The sequence below is a fragment of the Eptatretus burgeri genome, chromosome 5 (genome assembly GCF_056783735.1).
Source record: "Eptatretus burgeri isolate ZD-2024b chromosome 5, Ebu_testis_v1, whole genome shotgun sequence".
Taxonomy (NCBI): domain Eukaryota; kingdom Metazoa; phylum Chordata; class Myxini; order Myxiniformes; family Myxinidae; genus Eptatretus; species Eptatretus burgeri.
Genome location: NC_140965.1, coordinates 11,825,431 through 11,847,564, shown reverse-complemented (window position 1 = coordinate 11,847,564; position 22,134 = coordinate 11,825,431). Strand labels below are relative to the sequence as shown.

The 22,134-nt window shown below is 42.1% G+C and overlaps 1 protein-coding gene across 5 annotated transcripts in view; it reads right to left on the bottom strand.

The window, feature by feature from the left end:
• LOC147025852 (myotubularin-related protein 13-like) overlaps positions 1–22,134 on the bottom strand; it is a 115,142-nt gene that overhangs the window by 82,614 nt on the left and 10,394 nt on the right. The window contains exon 1 of one of the 5 annotated variants that reach the window (XM_085880732.1): positions 11,772–11,841. The exons of the other annotated variants lie outside the window; for them this stretch is intronic. Within the exon in view, the coding sequence (XP_085736858.1) occupies positions 11,772–11,826 (55 nt within the window). The 5' untranslated portion in view covers positions 11,827–11,841. Of the gene's footprint in view, positions 1–11,771; positions 11,842–22,134 lie in introns of those variants that run through there. 5 annotated transcript variants of the gene reach the window in all.

Sequence of the window (22,134 nt, the reverse complement as noted above, 5' to 3'; positions counted from 1 at the left end):
CCACATGTCCGTACAGCCGCAGCTGATGCTCACGGACCATGCAGGTAACAAATCTCATTTGAGTCTCTCTCAGCAACCGCTTGTTGGACACAAAGTCCGACCAGCGATAGCCAAGGATTTTCTGAAGAGACCTGGTACCAAAGGAATTGTCTCTGTCTCAGATCCTTGGTCAGAGTCGAAGTCTCACATCCAGAGAGCAAGACTGGAAGCACCAAGGACCTGAAGACTCAGACTTTCATCCTCCCACACAGGTACCGGCAGCACTACACCCCATGATCCAGTGAATCCATGACTCCCCAGGCCCAACCCAGACGTCTATTGACTTCTGACTCACAGCCAGCAGGGACATGAATATCACTGCCAAGGTAAGTGAATCTCTCCACGACCTGAAGGAAGTTCCTAAAGGAAGTGGGTCTTTCTATTGTACCAAATCAGGATCCAATTAAAATTACACAGGAACACACAAAATTATATATAGCAATATTTATCAAAGCAAAAAAAGATATATATATATACACACAGGGTGTCCCAAAAGTCTGGATCTATAGGCATTTTTCCTAATATACAATTTCATATTTTTATTTTTCTTTCAGATCCAAGATGGCTTCGAAACGAACAATAGAAGATCGAATTGAACTCATTCTCATGTACGCAGGACAGGATTCTTCACATGGAGGAGTTGCTGCCGAATTCAATAGAAAGAATCCTGATTAGCATCCAATAACACATGCCACTGATAAAGGGTTTCAACGTTATCGGTTCAGAAATGTTCAACGTTCTAGTATTCAGCATATAAACAAGTGTCGCGACGTTCCAGGCCGTTAAATTGAGCATTTACTGTAATAAAACTTTTAAATAAATTTTTGCCTATGGATCCAGACATTTGGGACACCCTGTGTGTGTGTGTGTGTGTGTGTGTGTGTGTGTGTGTGTGTGTGTGTGTGTGTGTGTGTGTGTGTGTGTGTGTGTGTGTGTGTGTGTGTGTGTGTGTGTGTGTCTCAAAGGAAGGAGCACAAACGCCAAACACCAGCAACAGCAACAGCAACAGCAAAATGTCATTTTCTTTTTTGTGTGTTTTGCATCATTTTTCATCCTGAATGAGACGAAGAGGTATAGACAAGCAAGATGTTTGTGAAGCACACACAACATGCCGTCCTTTGATTTAGCGAGCCAGCGAAGTGATGGGAGGCACACTGAGTAATGATAACATAGCAAGTAAAAACTGCCTTGTACAACCGCTTCACAGCCCGGCGACAAAAACAAAAGCAACGGCTGCCCTTTTGATCGTGCAGGAAGAGAAAATGTCAAAGAGTTGGAGTCGGTGACAAAGGCCGTCAATCGCTCGAAGGTCAGGAAGCTATATGGACGGAGGTTGTTTTGGATCACAAGGGATATTATTGAGGATCAGCTTTTCTCTTAAGCACAAGCAACTTCATAACCAGTCGAGAAGTGCAGATTCACAAATCATGTCCTTTGTAGTCATCGCTTGAGAGCACAGAGTGTGCTCAAACAATTATCTCAATCAGAATCACTCCACAATGCATTTTGCACGCCATGGACAAAATGTAGAATGAGGAACTCGGTTTTCTGGTGAAGACTAGTGTCGAGCTGCGTCGGTCGGTACACAGGTAGAACAATGGATGAAATCAACAGAATGTTGATGGAGGTATGATGATCGACATTGGATGCAAGGAGAAGTTGACGTTTCGGACATTCACCCTTCGTTGGAGGGTTAATGCCTGAAAATGCAATCTTCTCGTTTCGCCTGACAGGTAGCATACATACCTCAATCAACGTTCCGTTGATTTCATCAATGGATTTTTCAAAAAAAAGGTTTTCATCATCAACGAAGGCGCCGCAAGAGGAATTCGCACGTTATCGGAAGACAACGTATTCACACAAGTGGAGGAACTCGTGCAAACGACGCGAGCCCTGCAGCGAAAAGGGTTAACACCGTGCAGCCAAAGGAAGAGTAGCGTTCAGCACCACACACAGACATTATCAACACAGCTGCAGCAAATCCATCCAGCGGAAAACACGAGCTGCCCCACGGGTCATGGGTTTATGTTTGCGAAAAACGAAAGCAACAAGAACACTCACAGAGCAAAACAGTCAAGTGTGCGAGTGCCGCGCTATCCACAATGCGTGCGCGTGGCATCGTGGGCTCACGCAAGGGCATCAATTAAAGTTGTTTCAAGGTGAAGTTCTTGGCAATTTATTTGACTATTAAACGTGGCCAGAGTTGGGGTGTATCTAACGAAGCAGAAAGTTTACATGGTAAACCCGTGCTAAAGTGAAAATGTTGAAAGTTGAACCATGGCAAACAAGGAAATTAAAAAACATGACGAGCGATATTGTAAGGCATTATCTGTTCGATTCAGCTTTGGATTCAGTTTCACTTTCAAGGCATGAAGGCAGATCATCTTTACAAACCAGACAAACTCATCACAGGCAGTTTATTCGCTGCAAATCTCGCGATTCTCAGCCTCAAACAGAGATAATATATTTTTCTTTAAACCTAAATGGGAAGAGAGTACATCGAAAAAGAAGAGGGTTTTAAAAAAAAAATACAAAATGATAGGTTCTGGGAACAAATAAATAAACAAACAAACAAATTCGAACGGCACTCTGTAGGAAGCGTACCACCGCTAGCCTGAATATTTTACGTTTTGTATCCCGCTGATGGGCCGGATCTGCATCCGAAACTCAACCAAAATCTCAGCAGGTTGTTCTCGTCACCGACCCAACTCGTCCACCAAGTTTCGTCCGAATCCATTCACAATGTTACGAGATATCCTGATACGTCATTTTTGGCCCAATCTCTCAATGGTGAAGAACCACTTTCAAAATCTCTCGCATCCGGATCCGGATCTTCACCGAAATCTCAAAATCGAATCAATTTGACTTTTTCGCACATCCAACCTGTCCACCAAATTTCATCCAAGTCCATCCACAACTTTTTGAAATATCCTGCTCACAGACAACAAAGAAACAGGGGTGAATACATAATCTCTGCCCACCTTCGGTCCACCATCGGTAAAAATCCACATTTTACTTTTAATTAATCTACTAAATATTCAAATTTATTCCCATTGTCTTGCATACACCACAATTCTTGCACATATGTTTATTGAGAAGGAAAGACTGATGTCAGCACATTGCTTCAGAATGTTTTCCTTCCGCCTGCTAAGCTGACTTGGTCTCGTGCTGTAAGCCACGGATTTCAAGTGTCCCCGTAGGACTAATGGCATTATATCTGGATTTGTGTGAGCCGTTCTACAAGGCCACGGCGTCCTATCCACCTCAAAGGTGTTGTTTCATCCAGCCAGTTTCAGGCAGTCGTGGCATCATGTGGCAGTGCCCCCATCCTGTTGAAACCACACTTTTCTCAACCGCACTCAAGGCATAACCATCCATATAAGGAAGCGAAACCTCTCGTCACATTGAGAGGTAGCTCGCACCGGAAACATCAATTTCGTAAAAGTAGAGGCCTTAACAGAACGTCACCATAAAAAAAGCACACCGCACCGTAATTAAAGGATCATATTGAACACGAGATTCATCCGTCCAATGAAGATTCTCACCGCTCCAATATCGGCAATTATGATGCTTGAAACTCCCGGTCGAACGCAGGGAGAATTCATCACCGAAGACGATGTCCGACAATCATGTTCCTTCCACATCGACTCTGTTGTGCATTACCCACTCACAAAATTCCATGTCAGTCAGCATCACCTCCATGGAGAGCTTGAACACAGGTCACCTTATATAGGTGGTATTTGTTTGACTTTAAGATTTTCGTGATGGAAGAACAGCTAACTCCCGTTTTCTTGACTAATATTTCTTAACAATTCATTTTTGGGCCATCTTGACAACATTTTCAGAGTTCCTTTCATCTGTAGAGGAGCGTGCACGAGGTTCATCAGCAACGCTTCCGGTCACTTTCGATCGTTTTACACTTTACTCACAAATCGATGAAACATTTGCTTGTCTGTGACATTACTGCTTTGAGCTCCCAAGGTTAATCATAACAAAACTTTCGAGGATCATATTTGTTACGATTCAATTAAATATGGGTTTTTAGCAGTCATGAGGAGGTCATTCGGCCTGTTATTGCCGTGCTGCACTCCCGAGGTAATTTATTTACGACAGCTTCACTCCTTTAGACCGTATTAGACCCCTAAGACCAATTGGACCCGGAAGACTTTTACACCCTTTATACCCCTTCATACACATGTAGACCCTGCTAAGACAGTTTACATCCGTTAGACTCCTTCACACGCATTCGACCCTTTTTACATCTCTCGACATTACTCGACCATTTGGACACTTTTCAGACCTACATATAGACCTTTGAAGACCCTTTTGGACACTTGAGACCCCTTTTGCTCTTTCACCCTTGGACCTCTTTAGATCAATTTTTCTCACAGACCTATTTAGACCCATTAGACATTTACATCCTTTGCACCCCTTAAACCCTCAAGGTGTTTTCAGACACTTTTTGACCTAAGAGCCTTAAGACACTTTAGACCACTTAGATACATCGGGGCAATACCCCTGGGCGTTCACCTGGTAGCGGCTGCACAAGATAACTAGGGAACCATTGGTAGGCCTGGATGACCCACAAAATATGCAACGGAGAATAAAGTAAATACGTATTTTGGGGGGCAACCCCCCCCTCCCCGTAGAAGTCCTAAAACCCCAATATTTTATCATGTTATGCACAAACTTTTGTACATCATGGGTGATGAAGGTGGTGGTCAAGTTCCATCGGAATTGTGTGTGTGGTTTCTGAGAAGAAAGGAAATGCATATTTTGGGGGGAAACACCCCCCTGTAGACCCTCTTAGACCCCGATATAATTTAATGGTGTGAAAAATCTTTGGTAGATCATGGGTGATGAACGTTGTGGTAAAGTTTTATCAAAACCGTATGTGCAGTTACAGAGTAAAAGTTGCAAGTATTTGTGGACAGAGGGATGATGTGCCATCCCATAAACTCCCCGGAACTGCGTTCCTATGAACCCCCTCTCTATCATATCCTATCATAGAGGTGAAATGGAACGAGGTTGCTTCGGTTACGGGCAAAACCCACTGCAATATCTGCTCACTGAATTTTTACACTGAATTCCTATTTCCACCGATACACTGAGACGGAGACTTAATTCCTTTGGTACCAGGTCTCTTCGGAGAATCCTTGGCTATCGCTGGTCGGATTTTGTGTCCAACGAGCGGTTGCTGAGAGAGACTCGGATGAGATTTGTTACCTGCATGGTCCGTGAGCGTCAGTTGCGGCTGTATGGACATGTGGCTCGTTTTCCTGACGCTGATCCTGCTCACCAGATTCTCTCAGCGAGAGAGTCTCATGAGTGGAGGAGGCCAATGGGCCGACCACGTGCCTCGTGGTTGCAGCAGGTTGACCATCATCTCAAGGAGATGGGGATGGGCCTGGCATCTGCCTGGGGGATGGCCAGACGGAGGCCCCTGGAGTACCGGCGGAAAGTGGACGTAGCGACGCGCTGTTCTGGGACATGCTCCCATACCTGACCTGACCTGACCGATACACACTCCAAAAAATTGCTCATTTGAGGTGAGAAAACAACAAACCTGATGGAGGCAGGTAACCTACTAGTAGATACAGGCTTGTAATTACGAAAATGACGGGGGTTAATTATTAATTAGATAATTCATAATGAATGTTTGTGTACATGTTTTACAATCCCAATCAGCAACAACCAGGTTTAGATGTCTCGGCAGCTCCTTGACACCCAAGCCGCCCCCCCCTCCACCGACATCTGCTTTTTTTGCCTCTGTTACACTTAATCATGTTCCCCAATGTTATTTTTCTCCTGCTTGCACATTCGGCAACAACATGGCGAAAATACACGCGACTCCGGCACATGTTCTTATGACATTGTGAAGGCATGTTGCTGCAGGAGCACGTGTGGCACCCCAAGGCAAGGGGAAGTGTCACCACCAGGAGGTCGGGGGGGGGAGAAGCCTCACCCCAGGAGGTCGGGGGGGGAGAAGCCTCACCCCAGGAGGTCGGGGGGGAGAATCCTCACCCCAGGAGGTCGGGGAGGGGGGGGAGAATCTGAAGGAGACTGCTTTATACACTAAAAAGGAGGCGGTTATGAGGGGATATGATAGAGATGTTTAAGATAATGAAGGGTAAAGATAAAATAAGTGCAGAATAATTATTCAGCCAAGTAGAGTGATAGGACCAGAGCCTGTGAGTAAAGAGGAGGAGAGTTAAGACTGCAGTAAGGCAGGGGACTTTTACTCAGAGTAGTCAATGCATGGAATTGTCTCCATGGAAAGATAGTTGTAACAGCAACAGTGGACAAGTTTAAATTGGAATTAGAGAGGTGTAAAAAAGTATTGGAAATTTAGGGGTATAGGGATGTTGGTAGGACCTTTTGGTAGTTTGAGCATCGATGGGTGATTGTATACACATGTGTGGAGTGTTGTTTGTGGGGGTCTCATCAAGTGGTGTTGTGTGGTTGATATTGTGTAATTTTTTTTTTACACAAGAACTGGATTCATCTATGTCTCCTACCCTGGAAAGATAGAAAAAAAAAAAATCTAAAAAAAAAAAAAAATTTTTTTTTCCAAAAACAAACAAATTAACATTTAAAAAAAAAAACACTGCATTTTTATATTTTTGGTTTTGTGTTGATAAAACTGGTCTGGTGTTGACATGGTGAATGCATGATGGGCTGAGTGGCCTCCACCTGCAATCTAAATATCTTGTGTATGTACTTGGCTGCACCTGGAACAGTGAAACTTTTGACGTTAAGATGGAGCAGGAAGTAGGTAGGGTGGGTTTTTACTTTTAACCATCAGCACTCAAGCACCATACAAACAATCACTTTTTTCTTTGCACTCATGGCTGGTTTTAAAGCAATTGCCAATTCGTTATTTTATATGAATCTGGTGTGCTTTAGAAAGCCTGTGCTGATGACAGACGCAGCGATCCACAATAGTCATACTGGTACGGCGAATCATTTTTAATTATAAGTTGAAGTTGGAAGTAAAATAACTGTTCTCATCATGGAGAAAAAAAGCCCCGTGTGGGAATACTTTGAAAAATTACCGTGTGTCAAGAATGTGCATGTCATATATGAATCCGTAATACACCATTGGACAATGACGTTTTTTTGGAACTTGCATAAAAAATTTTCTTTTATAATATATATATATATATATATATATATATATATATATATATATTGTTTTTTTTTTTTAAGACCAATATACCAGTATATCGATAATAGAAAAATAATCGATCCCAACGGAGCCTAACAAACACACAGAGCGAATAGAAAGTGTACACCCCCTTTCAAAATTTTCACATTTTGTTACCTTATAGCCTGGAATTAAATTGCATTAAATCAGACTTTTTACACCTTCTTTTACACATCGTAACCCACAACTTCCAAGTGAAAAACAAATATTACAAACTTCAGAAAATTAATTAAAAATACAAAACTAGAATATCTTGGTTGGATTTTATGTGTCCAACCTCCTTAGAATACCAATCACCTTCAAAATCATACACCAAGTTAATTAGCCTACACCTGTGTCAAATTGTAGTGATTCTGAGTATTTCAGAATAAAATCAGATGTTCCTGTAGGTTTCCTCTACTGGGTTGTGTATTTCACAGCAAAGACTCAGCTATGAGCACCAAGGAGCTTTCAAAAGACCTCCGGGATTAAGTTGTGGAAAGGCACAGATCAGGACATGGGTATAAAAATATTTCAAAGTCCTTGAATAACCCTTGGGCCACAGTCAAGATGATCATTAAGAAATAGAAGGCGTATGGCAACACCAAGACCCTGCCTAGATCAGACCGTCCCTCCTAAATGGATGACCAAGCAAGGAGGAAACTGATCAGAGACGCCACCAAGAGGCCAATGGCAGCTTTGAAAGACCTACATTCCTTCATGGCAAAGGCTGGTCACTATGGGCATGTGACAATATCCCAAGCACTCCACAAGACTGGCCTGTACGGCAGGGTGGCAAGATTGGAAGCCATTAGTCAAAAAAGCCGATCTTGAGTCTTGTTTGAGGTATGCAAAAAACCCACTCCGGAGATTCTGAAGTCACGTGGCAAAAAGTTTTGTGGTCGAACGAAACAAAGATGGAACTTTTTGGCCTAAATGCAAAACGTTACGTTTGGCGCATACCCAACACAGCACATCACCGAAAGAACACCATCCCTACTGTGAAGCATGGTGGTGGCAGCATCATGTCATGGGGATGTTTCTCATCAGCAGAAACTGGGGCACTTGTCAGGAGAGAAGGGGAAAAGGATGGAGCAAAATACAGAAAAATCCTGGAGGTAAACCTGCTTTCTGCAAGAAAGCTGAAATTGGGATGGAAGTTCACCTTTCAGCATAGCAATGACATGAAGCATTTAGGTAAAGCTACACTGGAGTGGCTAAGGAACCAAAAGATCAATGTCCTTGAGTGTCCCAGTCGGAGCCCCGATCTACATCCATTCGAAAATCTGTGGCATGGCTTGAAGATTGCTGTCCATCAACGCTCCCCACACAACTTGACTGAGCTTGAACAGTTTTGTACAGAAGAATGGACAAATATTGTCCAATCAAGGTGTGCAAAGTTGCTGGAGACCTATCGCAGCAGACTCACAACTATAATTGCTGTCAAAGATGCTTCCACCAAATATAAACTCAGGGAGGTGACCACTTATCCAACCAAGACATTTTAGTTTTGTATTATTAATTAATTTTCTGAAATTTGTAAAATTTGTTTTTCACTTGGAAGTTGTGGGTTACGATGTGTAAATTAAGGTGGAAACAGTCTCATTTGATGCAATTTTATTCCAGGACAAAAGGCAACAAAAGGTGAAAATTTTGAAAGGGGGGTGTAGACTTTCTATAGGCCCTGTACATACATAAAGTAGACTACAGTAGATCTCTCACCTCTGAGATGTCTAGTCTATGTTTGGTTCTCAGCCCAGTTTACAGACAGTCATCCTGATGCTTGCCAGGCATGGAGAGGGAAGCATCAATGTTTGTGGCTTCCCTCAAATGGACGTCAAGACGGTTGCCCCGTCTGCTGACATTCGTTTGTGGACGTTAACTTTGTCAAGGTGTCCTTCCGAAAGATTAGGTGCGCAATCGCCAGCACCCTGAAACAAATACAAATTCCTGCTCTCACCAATAGGGGGCCACAGTCATGCTCCCAGCAAATTATGCCACACTTAGCCCTGTGCTGCACATGAAAGGTGAAGAAGGAGAAGACATATCTCACATTTAGATCCAGTAGGTGTTAGGTATATGGTTATCAAATTCAAACAAACAAGTACTTTAGCACCATTTTTAAACAACCAACACAGAGCCATTGAAAGTAAACACAGAGCCAGCCAACACAGAGACTCAAAATGCCAGCTGACTGGGACAATCTCAATTTGCAACGCTTTCTCATGTGGAATGGATTCCCACACGTGTTGAACTAGGACGAATGCAGGATGATATTGGCAAATCAATCAACAGCAACTGCGACCTTTCACAGCTGGAGCACAGAAAAACTTGAGGTTTTGATACACCGTAGTTGTTAAAATTGCTGCCAAATACCTGCTACAACTGGCTAATAAACAGAATCCGAAGAAGACGCCAACACAGGAATGTCGGGAATGGCAAAGAAAGGTCACAGAAGCAGTGTGAAGGCTCCTTTATTTATCAGAACCAAGGGAAAGGGAAAAGGGCATGGGCCGAGTGCACAGAAATGTGCAAAATAAATAATTTCAACGTAGCCTGACTGAAGTGCTCATTTATAACACATTTCAAATCTCAAGGCCTGACAACCCAAATCTCTCGAAGGAAGCTTGCACCAGTCACGCAAAAAAAAATTACCCACACAAGCAAAAAAAAAATATATATATATATATAAAAACTTGGAGAGAATGATAACTAGTGCTCCGTAAGGAGAGAACAATAAAGCGCATTCCAGTCACACGACTCGCAGTTGGACGATCAAAGGGTTCGCAAGTCACGTGCTGAACTTTTCATTCGGTAATACAATTACCAAAAGGGTCACACCAGGTCCAAGGATTGGTCTAAATGCCAAATGGCATCAATATAATTTCTTTTTACATGCATCGCCAGACACGTGGTGTTATGGCTCGGTAGGGCATCCACTCTGAGTACGAGAGGTCGGCGGTTCGAAACCAAGCGAGTCACACCAAAGACTGTAAAAATGGTACTTGCATGACAATCAGCATTTAAAAAGGATAGAGTACAAACAAACAACCATAGGTTGGCAATCACAGCAAGGCTTCCATGGGAATAAATGCCTCCTCCTGCATTGAAGTTCCTTGAAAGCGCATGTATATTATTATTATTATTAATCCACTGTGGATGACATTATTCTCCCGAAACGTTTGTTGAATAAAAATGTTTGCAGCTGGATGGAGTACTACTCTCCCTTGTGGGCTGGCTCCCCTGCCTCACATCTTGCTCAGCTTGACGCCATGGAAACCAAGGTTTTCAAGATAATTGGAATCTCTTGAGATGAAGCTGAGTCTATGGGCTGATTACTTCGTCAACAGGTCGTTGGTCACCCTGTGTTCTTCCGTCTCATTACTGGCCTTGTACGACCTGCCCTCTCTGTACTTTGCCCCCCCCTACCCCCCAAAGTTTCTGCAGGGTGCCAAAAAACCGCCTTTTGGAGAAACTACCTAAATCCAGGATCACTGCATTTGCCCCTCTTTTTTCCCCACCTGTGGAACCAAATTCAACATTCTCTTCAATCTCATTCTTCCTTTGCGGTGGTCTTCAAGACAGCTGTTCACCACTATTTTAGATCTTCCCCAATCCAAAGCCATGATCTTTTCTACCCTCGTTAACGCCCCCCCCAACCCCAACCCCCATTCACTTTCAAATTTCTATTTTTTTCCTTCCTGAGAATTTCTCTCTGAATCCATATTGTCCACACCATGGTTCCTTTCCTGCCCTCCTCCCCCATTCCTTCTCACACCCATTGGTCGTCCAAGTCTCCCTCTGTTTTGGGCTTCAACTCTCCCTGTTGGTGTTCGACTGTTCCTTTTGTTCTTTTGCATCCTAATTCGTTCAGTGTTCTCGCTCTTCCATGAGCCTCGACTGTATACAAAAAAAAATTCACAGATACGAGATTTTTGCCAAGCCCCACCGACCTGACAATAGCGGCCGCAAACATTTTTAAGATCAGGCTTCTCCAAAAAGCGAGATAAAATGTCATCAAGATTCCAGCCAGGAAATCACAACCGATGGGTGCAGCGTGCAGGACACGGAGGCTGCCAGAATATCGACCCTTACGCCCCACCGATTCAAGGCAACTCACCTTCAGAATAAACACTTCAAATCCTGTATTCAGCCTTAGGAATGGAGTGATGGTCCGGTGATCCCCCTCACGATACGTATCCCTTTGCATAAACCCCAAAAGCCTCGTTTCATCGTGACGATACGCAACTCTTTTTAAGTCAGACATCACGGTGTATAATCTATCTTCAAGATAGCATTTATTTAGCATGCAGGCACAGGATTGATAATTTTGGAGTGGACAAGATCTACAAATGTGCTTCTACGCCATTACATTCCAAAGCAGTACCATGAAACAAATAATGCGCATCACGTACGAGTTCTGCACGACAAATGCACGCGTTCACTGCGTACTTCAAGAAACACATCCACATGCACAACACAAGTTCAACTGCAGCACACAAACAAAATATGCTTTGAGGAGCAATTTCTTTGGCTTCGAGCTCACCGCTTGCAAAAAGAATTACGTCACTTCTTGTGAACCGGCCATGTGTAGAGCACATCAATTAACGTGTGGCACACAACTGCCTGCGTTACAAGATGTGGTCAAAGAGCTGCAGATGTGCTGAAGGTTCTCATGATGGTCTGAGAACTTCATGAACCTTTCACTTTACTCGTGCATCTCCAATGGTCTCACATGCCGATGGTCCTACTCAGCCGCTCGTCTCTTCTGCAATGTAACATGTGCCCAACAGCTATTTCGTATATTTGTCTCTGAGATACTGTACATAAGTCAAGTACGAACATGAGCATACATTCGTGTTGGCATATGTACGACATTGTTCATCAACACGATACATCTCAAGTTCCACTGCAAACAGCTGCTGCATCATGTAATACAAGTGCTGCATGCACCAGAGTTTGCTCATTTTTTCTTGGCTGGTGCATGGACCTCTCATCAGGTCAGGTCAGGTCAGGCCAGGCCAGGCCAGGCATGCATCGAAGCAGCACGTCGTCACGTCCACTTTCCGCCAGTACTACAGGGGCCTCAATCTGGCCATCCCCCAGACAGATGCCTGGCCCATCCACATCTCATTGAGATGCTAATCAACCTGCTGCAGCCACAAATACATGGTCTGCCCGTTGGCTTTCTCCACTCACAAGGCTGTCTCACTGAGGGAATCTGGTGAGCAGGATCAATGTTTTTCTCCTATCATCAAAGAATGGGGGTCCCGGAGGCTTTGCCCCATCCCGTCATCCAGTGAGTTGCCCTGCGAAGAGCAGCTGCACAGGAGGTACTCCCAGAGTGTAGGTTTTTCTTCGTTTTACTTGTGTTTTTATGCCTCTGCTGAAGAAGTCGCCGGAGGCAAAATGTTTTCCGTTTTTCAGTGAAACAAAAATTTCACCGTCAGTGCGACTACTTATGGAGAACGTTTTTAATGATAATGACATCCATAGGTCACGTGGTGTGGCAGCCATGTTGGAAAGAAGGAAAAAAACCTTTGGATCTCATTCTCCGAAATCATTCCATGGAAAAAACTGAAACTTGGTACATGTGAAGTACTCCCCATGAGTAATAAATGTGATTTCTTGATGATGTCAGAGGTGTCTGTTATGGTGTCATAATTGCATTTCAAACGCTTTATCCAATCGGTATGAAAATTTGAGGGTCATTTATGGATTAATTGTTTTGGGAAGGGGGGGGGGGAAATTGACGACTCATCGGTCACGTAGTTCGGCAGCCATTTTTTTTTAACATAAAAGCCTTCAATAATAATGTGGGTTGAGGCATATCTGTCAACGTCATGACGTCGAAGAGTGCCGTTCCAGTTTGTGTATGGACATACGCAGAAACAGTTGGACACGAGATATGGATATCCGTTGCCTGACAAGGAAGTCCTCCACCCTTTGATAGGTTTTGTTTTTAATCCTGGTGGGTGTCCATATCCGTACACCATCCTCACCAGGAAACCATGCGGAGGGGTACGGTTTAGTTGCTGACGACCCGACCATGAAACAGGTTAGTACAGGTTTACATGGTACCTGTAGCAAGTCACAGATCTGGCCTGACTTGACAATACTGTCTGTGGATATACCTCTCATCAGCTCTCCGTGAACTTTGAACCTTGTATTTAGAAGAAAAGAAAAGAAAAAAATAAAGTCCTCTACACTTTTTGATGTGCCTCACAACTCAAGTATAATTATTACCTCCACCATCAAAGGTGGACGGAGGTTATGTTTGCAACCCTTTTTGTATGTCGCTTTGTTTGTTTGCGAGCAGGATATCTCAAAAGGGTATGGACATATTCGGATGAAATTTGGTAGACAGGATGGGTGTGTACAGATTCAGATGAAACTTGGAGGACAAGGGCGAATTGATCCGAATTGGTGAAGATCCATATCCGGATTCGAGAATTTATTTTTCAAAGTGATTCTTCACCATTGAGAGATGGGGCCCAAAAACGATATATAGCATGACATCTCAAGAAGTTATCGACAGATTTGGACAAAACTTGGTGGACAAGTTGGGTGTGTGACAAGGATGAATGGATTCATTTCAGTGAAGATCCGGATTCAGATCCAGATACGAGAGAGGTTTTTTTTTAATCTTACAAGTTATTCTTCATCACTGAGAGATGGGGCCAAGAATGATATATAATCATGACATTTCAAAAAGTTGTGGACGGCTTATGACAAAACTTGGTGAATGAGTTGGGAATGTGAAAATAACCGGCCAATATAATTTTGCTTAAAGGCCCGGTCACACCTTGACGTTTTAGCCAGCGATGGCAACGTATTAAAATGTATGTAAAACGCTGGCTTACGTTGAACTTTTGATGTTTTTTTTTTAAAGATTCGGACGTATTCATAGCGACTTGGTCTTATGTATAACGCATTGGTAACGGACAAAGAACGTTTCGTTGTGTTATAGATAACTTATACCAACGAATGCTGAACCTGTTGTCGGCCTACACAACCGATGCCCAACGATAGTCTAACTTAGGCATAGCGCGCTGCACGCATTGCCGACGATGTCGTGACGTAGCCTATTAAAAGGCTGACGCACAACGATTCGAATCATAACTGCCGTAGAAATGGAAGTGACAACATCGCGGTCACACCTTGGCGATCTTGCCAGCATATGCCGACCTAAGAAAAATGTGTCTAAAACGTCGGGGCACGTCAAATACGGTATGAGTAAGTTTGGTATACGTGAGTAGAACGCTAAATTATGCTATCATACGTCGTAGTAAGTAGAGTACGTCAAGAAATTTTAAACATGTTCAAAATTCTACGACGTACTCGGCGTATGACACACGTTCAGCATGCGATGGGGATAAGTTTTACACACGATATATGGACGCTTACACACGTCCACAAAGGCTACTTATAAGCTACTCATAAGTCGAAACACGTCGCGGTAATGACTTTTTTACGCGAAACTTATTTCTAACTTATGTTTGACGTGCTTTGAACCAATTCTTTACGTAGTCCCAACACACATCGACGTATGTAGACGTATTCCAATGACGTCTTCCGGTCGACAAAAAAAATAAATGAACGTGTTTCTAGCTTACAACTGCCATATAAAGACGTGTTCCCAGCGGTTTTGGGAATTGGTATATAAAAATGCTGCTCATAAAAGGGGAACCCAACAGTGTTTTCTTGTCCTTTTTGAGTCGATGTCCATGTCAGCAGTAACAGTATCAGTATCAGTATCAGTATTAGTATTAGTATTAGTAGTAGTTTGTTCATGTTGGCAGTAGTAGGCAAGTGTGAGGGGGAGGGTGTGGGTTATGATGGATCGTCCTTGTGTCCGCGTGTCCACGGGTAGGAGACATCTTTTCACCATTGTTCGAAGTTCTTCGCGGCTAATTTTTTATGGGGCTTTTTCAACAATGAGCTATAGCTTGTTTTTACGATTTAGGTCTATTCATAACGGGTTGGACAAATGCACAATGAACTAATAATGTGCATAGAGCGCTTTGATTACTTATAGATACGATATACCAACGAATAATTATCGTGAAGCCGGCGTTCACAAACTATGCCCAACGATAGCCTAACTTATCCATATCGTGCGGCAGTTTATCTTTGCCGGTGACGTGGGGTTTGCTATTCATAGGCTGCCACTCAACGATTTAAATGGCTGCATCTCCACGATTGAAAGTAGACGCTTGCGCTCAACAATTGGATTTTTTTTACACTCAACGACTTTTAAACGGTACCACTCAGCTATTTTCATTGTTTACAATGAACGATTTAAATTGCTGTCACTCGCCTTTGTTTTTTGACGCTGGGGTTTGGAAATTTGAAGCGTTTCTTCTGAACGTGTTAAAACGCTCAAACTCGACTATTTTAAATAGACGTTGCCGATTGGACAATTGGAATCATAGCCAAGCTAGACATCGAAGTGTGAACATCCTCGTCATGCCGAAGAAAAGTTTGAAGAATGCTGCAAATAAGTGTCCTGGCCGTGGCCGTGGACGCTGACGCAAGGACGATCCGTTATACTGACGTCTTTCAGCCTATGAGTAACTTAAAAGTAACGTCTGTCGACGTGTGGAAACGATCGCGTAACGTGCCAACAACACGTTAATCATAGGTTAGAAATAAGTTGCGGGTACGCTAAACATTACCTCGGCGTGTCTCAACTTATGATTAACTTACAAGTAGCATGTGTTGATGTCTGTCAACGATCGCAGACCGTGCATACAACTTGTGGCCAGCGTAGCGGAACGTGTGAGTCATACGCCGGCATACGTCGTGAAATTTCAAGCATGAAAAAATTTGAGGACAACCAAAAAGTACAACGTTTAAAGCCAGCGTACAACGACGTATGGCAGTGTTTTTCAGCAGGCTCTCAATGTTATCAAAACTTAACCATAACGTATTCAACGTGTGCCAGCGTTTTAGAAAAAAAATTCAAAAATCGGCATACGTTGGCTAAAACGTCAAGGTGTGACCGGGCCTTAAGGTCGGCATTCAGATCCGGCCTATCAATGGCCTACACAATGTAAACTCTTCAGCCTGTCAGAGGTACGCGGTCTACAGAGTGCCGTTCTCGTTTCATATCGTGTGTTTCGAGAGCTAAATAGTAAACCATTCTAGAGAATGATGGACTTTGAATGAGTGCAACGTTTCATTTGAATTTCCACGAGGAAAACATTTCTTATCGCATCGGTCGCGTGAAGCACGGCGTGTGAACGAAGCAGAAGTGGCATTGAGAGAATGGCATATTGCGTAGCGTAATGAGCGAAAACTTTCCAACAATTAACCACGAACGAGCAGACCTTTTGCCATCCCAATAAATTACCATACTGGCATCTAAATGAACTCGGTGGAATGGGAAGTTCGTTTACATTACATTACTCTGAAAAATAGAAACTGTTATCGTTTTCACAGCGTCCTTGTCCTTCAAATGGTTAAAAAAACCAAAAACAAATATGTAGACATTTCAAATAATAGTAAGCTTGTTGCCAAAAATATCACGAAAAAACCCCAAAACAAAACAAAAACAAAGTAGAATGCATACCTCCGCCAAGCTGAACAGTTTACGTTTTGTATTCCACCGATAGGTCGGATCTACATTCGGGCCTGGACCAAAATTGAATTGGCTCATTCTTGTCACCTACCCAACTCATCCACCATGTTTTGTCATAACTCGTCCACAACTTTTTGAAATATCATGTTATATATCGGTTTTGGACCCATCTCTCAATGATAGAAAAATCAATGAAAGAATTATTGCATGTGGATCTTCACCAGAATAATAAAATAATCAAATCTTCCTTGTTACACACCTTACTTAGCAACCAAATTTCATCCGAATCCGTGCACAAGCTTTTCAGATATCGTGCACATAAGTAAATAAAAAAGGGGGGGGTGAAAACATAACCTCAATCCATTGCAGATGGAGGAGCACGTGATAAAATGAATTACACGGGGTTTGGCACAAATTTCAAACAAACACTTGGAACTATCGTTGTTGAAAAACCTTCAGGAAAGCCAAGCAAACAAAGATAAAAGTGTTTCAAATGTCGTTTTCAATCTTCTGCGCTGGGTGCAAGTTTTCTTTGAGACCAAATGTATTAATACATGACGACATGAAACAAGTATTTTGTGGAACCCACAACTTGGAAAAAATAAATAAATAACGCAACATTTCATTGCACATTCCGAGTTTATCTACAAGATATATCAAGGAAATGTTTCGGCCGTGTTCCAAATGGCAGGAAAGGCCACGAAATCCTCAGCCCCCAGAAGCAGCTGCAAAGTAGAAGGAAAAAAAAAAAAAAAAAAAAAAAAAAAACATGAAACACATCCGGTTTCTAACCAAGTTTGTAGTAACTCGCTCAAGCAACTGAGAATCAAAAAAACAAGGAAACCTTAACTTCAACAAGGTTTTACGTGCAACTTCAACTGACTTGCAATGATGTTTAGCTGCACGTGGTGCTGATTAAAACCGTTAATACAACGAGAAAGGCATGCAGTAGAGCGCATACCCAGGGTGAACAGATCACATTTTGTATCCCACGATAGACCGGATCTGCATCCGGACCGAAACCAAAATGTAATCGGCGTGTTCTTGTCGCCTTACCCAACTCTTCCACCAAGTTTCGTCCGAATCCGTCCGGACAACTTTTTGAGATATCATGCTGTTTTTCCTTTTTGGCTAGAATCTCCCAATGGTGAGGAATAGATTTTAAAATTGGAGAATGAAATTTGGTCGACAGCTCGGCAATTCTAATGTGGACCCGGATCTTCAACAAAATCGAAACCATTCGTCATTGGCACACACCCAATCTGTCCACAAAGTTTAATCTGGTTCCGTGCATAACTTTGATGAGATATCCTGCTCTAACACAAACAAACAAACAACAGTCAGACAGACAGAGACGTGAAAACATCACTTTCGGTGGCGGAGGTAATAGTGTCAGACAAAATGTAACCAACCATGAACCATAACAATATTATTCAGGCAGGTAAGGAATCTACCTACAAGCAGCTCCAAAGACATGTGATGTGAAATCGCATATGAAGTATGAGAATTGTAACCGAATCGATCAAATAAAATTGACCTTTGGTCTGCTGCATGTTCTTTATTACGGGTCATTCCATGTCAAATCATCAAAGAATCTGCTGTCATCTCTCAGATTTTTGTAAAACTTTGGGAACCAATTGGGACCCATGAAAAACGGCAAGAACTCAAATATTTTTGCTAACAGCCTCTTAATTAGTGAGATACAGACTAACGAACTTTGGACTAATTAGCACGACGTCGCGAATTCAAATGGCCATATCTCTAAAAGTATAACACCGAGAGAGCTGGTTTTGGTGTCATTTTAAAGGTATTTTCATGCCCTATGAATTTGTCTGGGCAACATTTTCCTACCTCCAACCACAAAAAAGTTATCACAAAATATAAACTTCAATCATGAATCCCCAAAAAATGTATCCTTCAAATTTCCTCAAATTCATCCCAGAGGTACCTTGTGATGTCAAGAAGCTTCCACATAAATTTTGTGATGGGCACTCCAATAGTTTCTGAGATATGAGCAATAATGTACATGTACGTATGGCATATAGGTTCGAAAATCAGCATTTGTAATGTATTATACAATCAATAAGTGAGTTCAAGTACACAGTGTTCACCAACCTGACTTAGGCTTTCAATTTCCTCTTCAATGCAGCAACAGCAGCACTTGTTTCTTCCCCTCAGGCCCAGTTGAAAATGAAAGTACATGATACTTCAAAGCAATTGATGGTCGTTCCCTGTGTTCCCTGTGTTCCCTGTCATGGCTAGGTTAGAATGATTGTATAATACATTACAAATGCTGATTTTCGAACCTATATGCCATACGTACATGTACATTATTGCTCATATCTCAGAAACTATTGGAGTGCCCATCACAAAATTTATGTGGAAGCTTCTTGACATCATAAGGTACCTCTGGGATGAATTTGAGGAAATTTGAAGGATATATTTTTTGGGGATTCACGATTGAAGTTTATATTTTGTGATAACTTTTTTGTGGTTGGAGGTAGGAAAATGTTGCCCAGACAAATTCATAGGGCATGAAAATACCTTTAAAATGACACCAAAACCAGCTCTCTCGGTGTTATACTTTTAGAGATATGGCCATTTGAATTCACGACGTCGTGCTAATTAGTCCAAAGTTCGTTAGTCTGTATCTCACTAATTAAGAGGCTGTTAGCAAAAATATTTGAGTTCTTGCCGTTTTCACGGGTCCCAATTGGTTCCCAAAGTTTTACAAAAATCTGAGAGATGACGGCAGATTCTTTGATGATTTGACATGGAATGACCCTTACATGCAATGGCTCTCACAGCAATATGTTATCACACCCAAATGAAATTCGGCAATTCTATATCGACTGTACGTATGTATGTATAGTCATGGCCAAAAATATTGACACCCTTGCACTTTTTTCAAACAATACACCATTTCTTCCTGACGATTATTGAAATTAAATCATATTTTGGGATTCACAAATGTATTTCTTTGGTTTACAGTGGAACAAAACCAAAAAGCTGAAAAAAATTACTAAATCTTAGCTTATTCCACACAGAAATCCTAAAATAGCCCGGACAATATTATTGGCGCCTTTTAGAAGTTGTTGGAAATAATTAGATTTCAAGCAGGTGATTCTCCTTTACTTTGGAATTGAACTCACACGTGGTGCCTGAATTATAAAAAGAAAACACTCATTCATCCAGTTTGAATCGAGAAAAGGAGTCATTCTGCTGTTTTGTGTCACTGCGTGCACCACAATGAGCAAGGAGAAAAGAAAGGAAACCAGAGAATTGTCTGAGGAGGTCAGACAAAAGATTGTAGCCAAGCATGGACAATCTCAAGGCTACAAGTCCATCTCCAGAGACCTTGATGTTCCTGTGTCCCCTGCATGCAATGTTATCAGGAAGTGGAACTGTGCATGAGGAAGCCGGCTGTGAAGCCGGTGAAATGTCGCTTGAGACCGGGTTTGCTCTTGCTTTTTTGCTCAAATTAGCGGAGTCGATCTAGTTTTTTTGTTTTGGTTGGAAGCGCTTTCTTCTTCTTTAAAGATAAAATAAAAATTTATGTATAGTCTTCACAAACCATTACAAAGTGACAAAGCTATGAAAAATGCAGATAAAATGTGAATAAGTCAGATGAACAGAGAAAATAGGGTTTTAGGGTGTATTCATAGGGGGGATCAATTATAAACAAGAGGTGGTTTTAAGATTGTATAGGAATTTAGTGAGGGCCACATTTATCATATTGTGTGCAGTTTCATTCACCAGAACTTAGCAAGGACATAGATGCCAGAGAGATGGTTCAGCGCAGGGTGACTACATTGATTCTGGGCCGAGCTAGATGAAGCTACGAGGAACGGCTGAAGGAGACACGGCTTTATACACTAGAAAAGAGGCGGTTACGAAGAGATATGATAGAGATGTTTAAGATAATGAAAGGTATCGATAAAATAAGTGCAGATTAATGACAAGTCTGAAGATGACGATGGTTCATGAGCGGTATTTGACGATGTAGATTGTTTCAGAAGTCAAGGATGAGACAATGTAATAATGTTTGACCAAGTTATAAAAATGATCAACATGATGTGGTACGAGTGACAGGTTATTAGCTGCAAAATGTTGAAAACCCGGTTTCATTCAACAACTTTAAAAATTTGACCTTTGCATAACCTTTAACGGTCACAAAACAATGTTGTGGACATTAAAATAAGGAAACAGGATACGTGCTATAGCTTAATGGAGTTAGTTCGTCGAAGAAGGTTGAAAACCCGGTTCGATTCCCACAACTTTGAAAATTTGACCTTTGTGAACTTTAAAGGTCAAAGGTCAAGGATTATGACCTTTGGTGCAAAACTTCCTCTGGAACATTCCAGGAACAACATAACGTCATATAGGCTGTATGGCATTTCGCACTCCTCGGATTATCCATACTTTGATGAAATCAGTGTAAAAACAAACTTGAAGGGGGAGCCCTGGGCAAGGTGTTCGAGATAGAGCAAAATGGTTTCAAGACTTTCGGTGGGGAATGACCTCAAGATTATGCATAAAAAAATATTGTCATCCTCACTCTCAAAGTTTGGGCGGTCGTATGATTTTTATGTCAAAATTCGAAATTTTCTAAGTTCATGACCTTGTGACCTTGACCTTGCGACGAAAATGAAAAATTGAGCTCCGTGGGGCTATGCAGGTGCCATTGAGCTAACCAAATACCAAAACCCCTGCCAGATTCGACAAACCCCTCGGAGAAGATGGATTTTTATGTCAAAATCGCAATTTTCTAAGTTCGTGACCTTGTGACCTTGACCTTGGGACAAAAATGAAAAAAAAAATAATAATAATAAATCGAGCTCCGTGGGGCTATGCAGGTGCCATTGGGCTAACCAAAATACCGAAACCACTGCCAGATTCAACAAACCCCCTAAGAGAAGATACAAATTGAAATCGGCTACCCCCTAAAAACAAAATTCGCAATTTTCTAAGTTCGTGACTTTGTGACCTTGACCTTGGGACGAAAATGGAAAAAAAAAAAAAAAAAAAATCGAGCTCCGTGGGGCTATGCAGGTGCCATTGGGCTAACCAAATAGCAAAACCCCTGCCAGATTCGACAAACCCCTCGGAGAAGATGGATTTTTATGTCAAAATCGCAATTTTCTAAGTTCGTGACCTTGACCTTGGGACGAAAATGAAAAAAAAATAAAATAAAAAAAAAAATAAAACGAGCTCCGTGGGGCTATGCAGGTGCCATTGGGCCAACCAAAATACCGAAAACCCCTGCCAGATTCGACAAACCCCCTAAGAGAAGATACAAATTGAAATTGGCTACCCCCTAAAAACA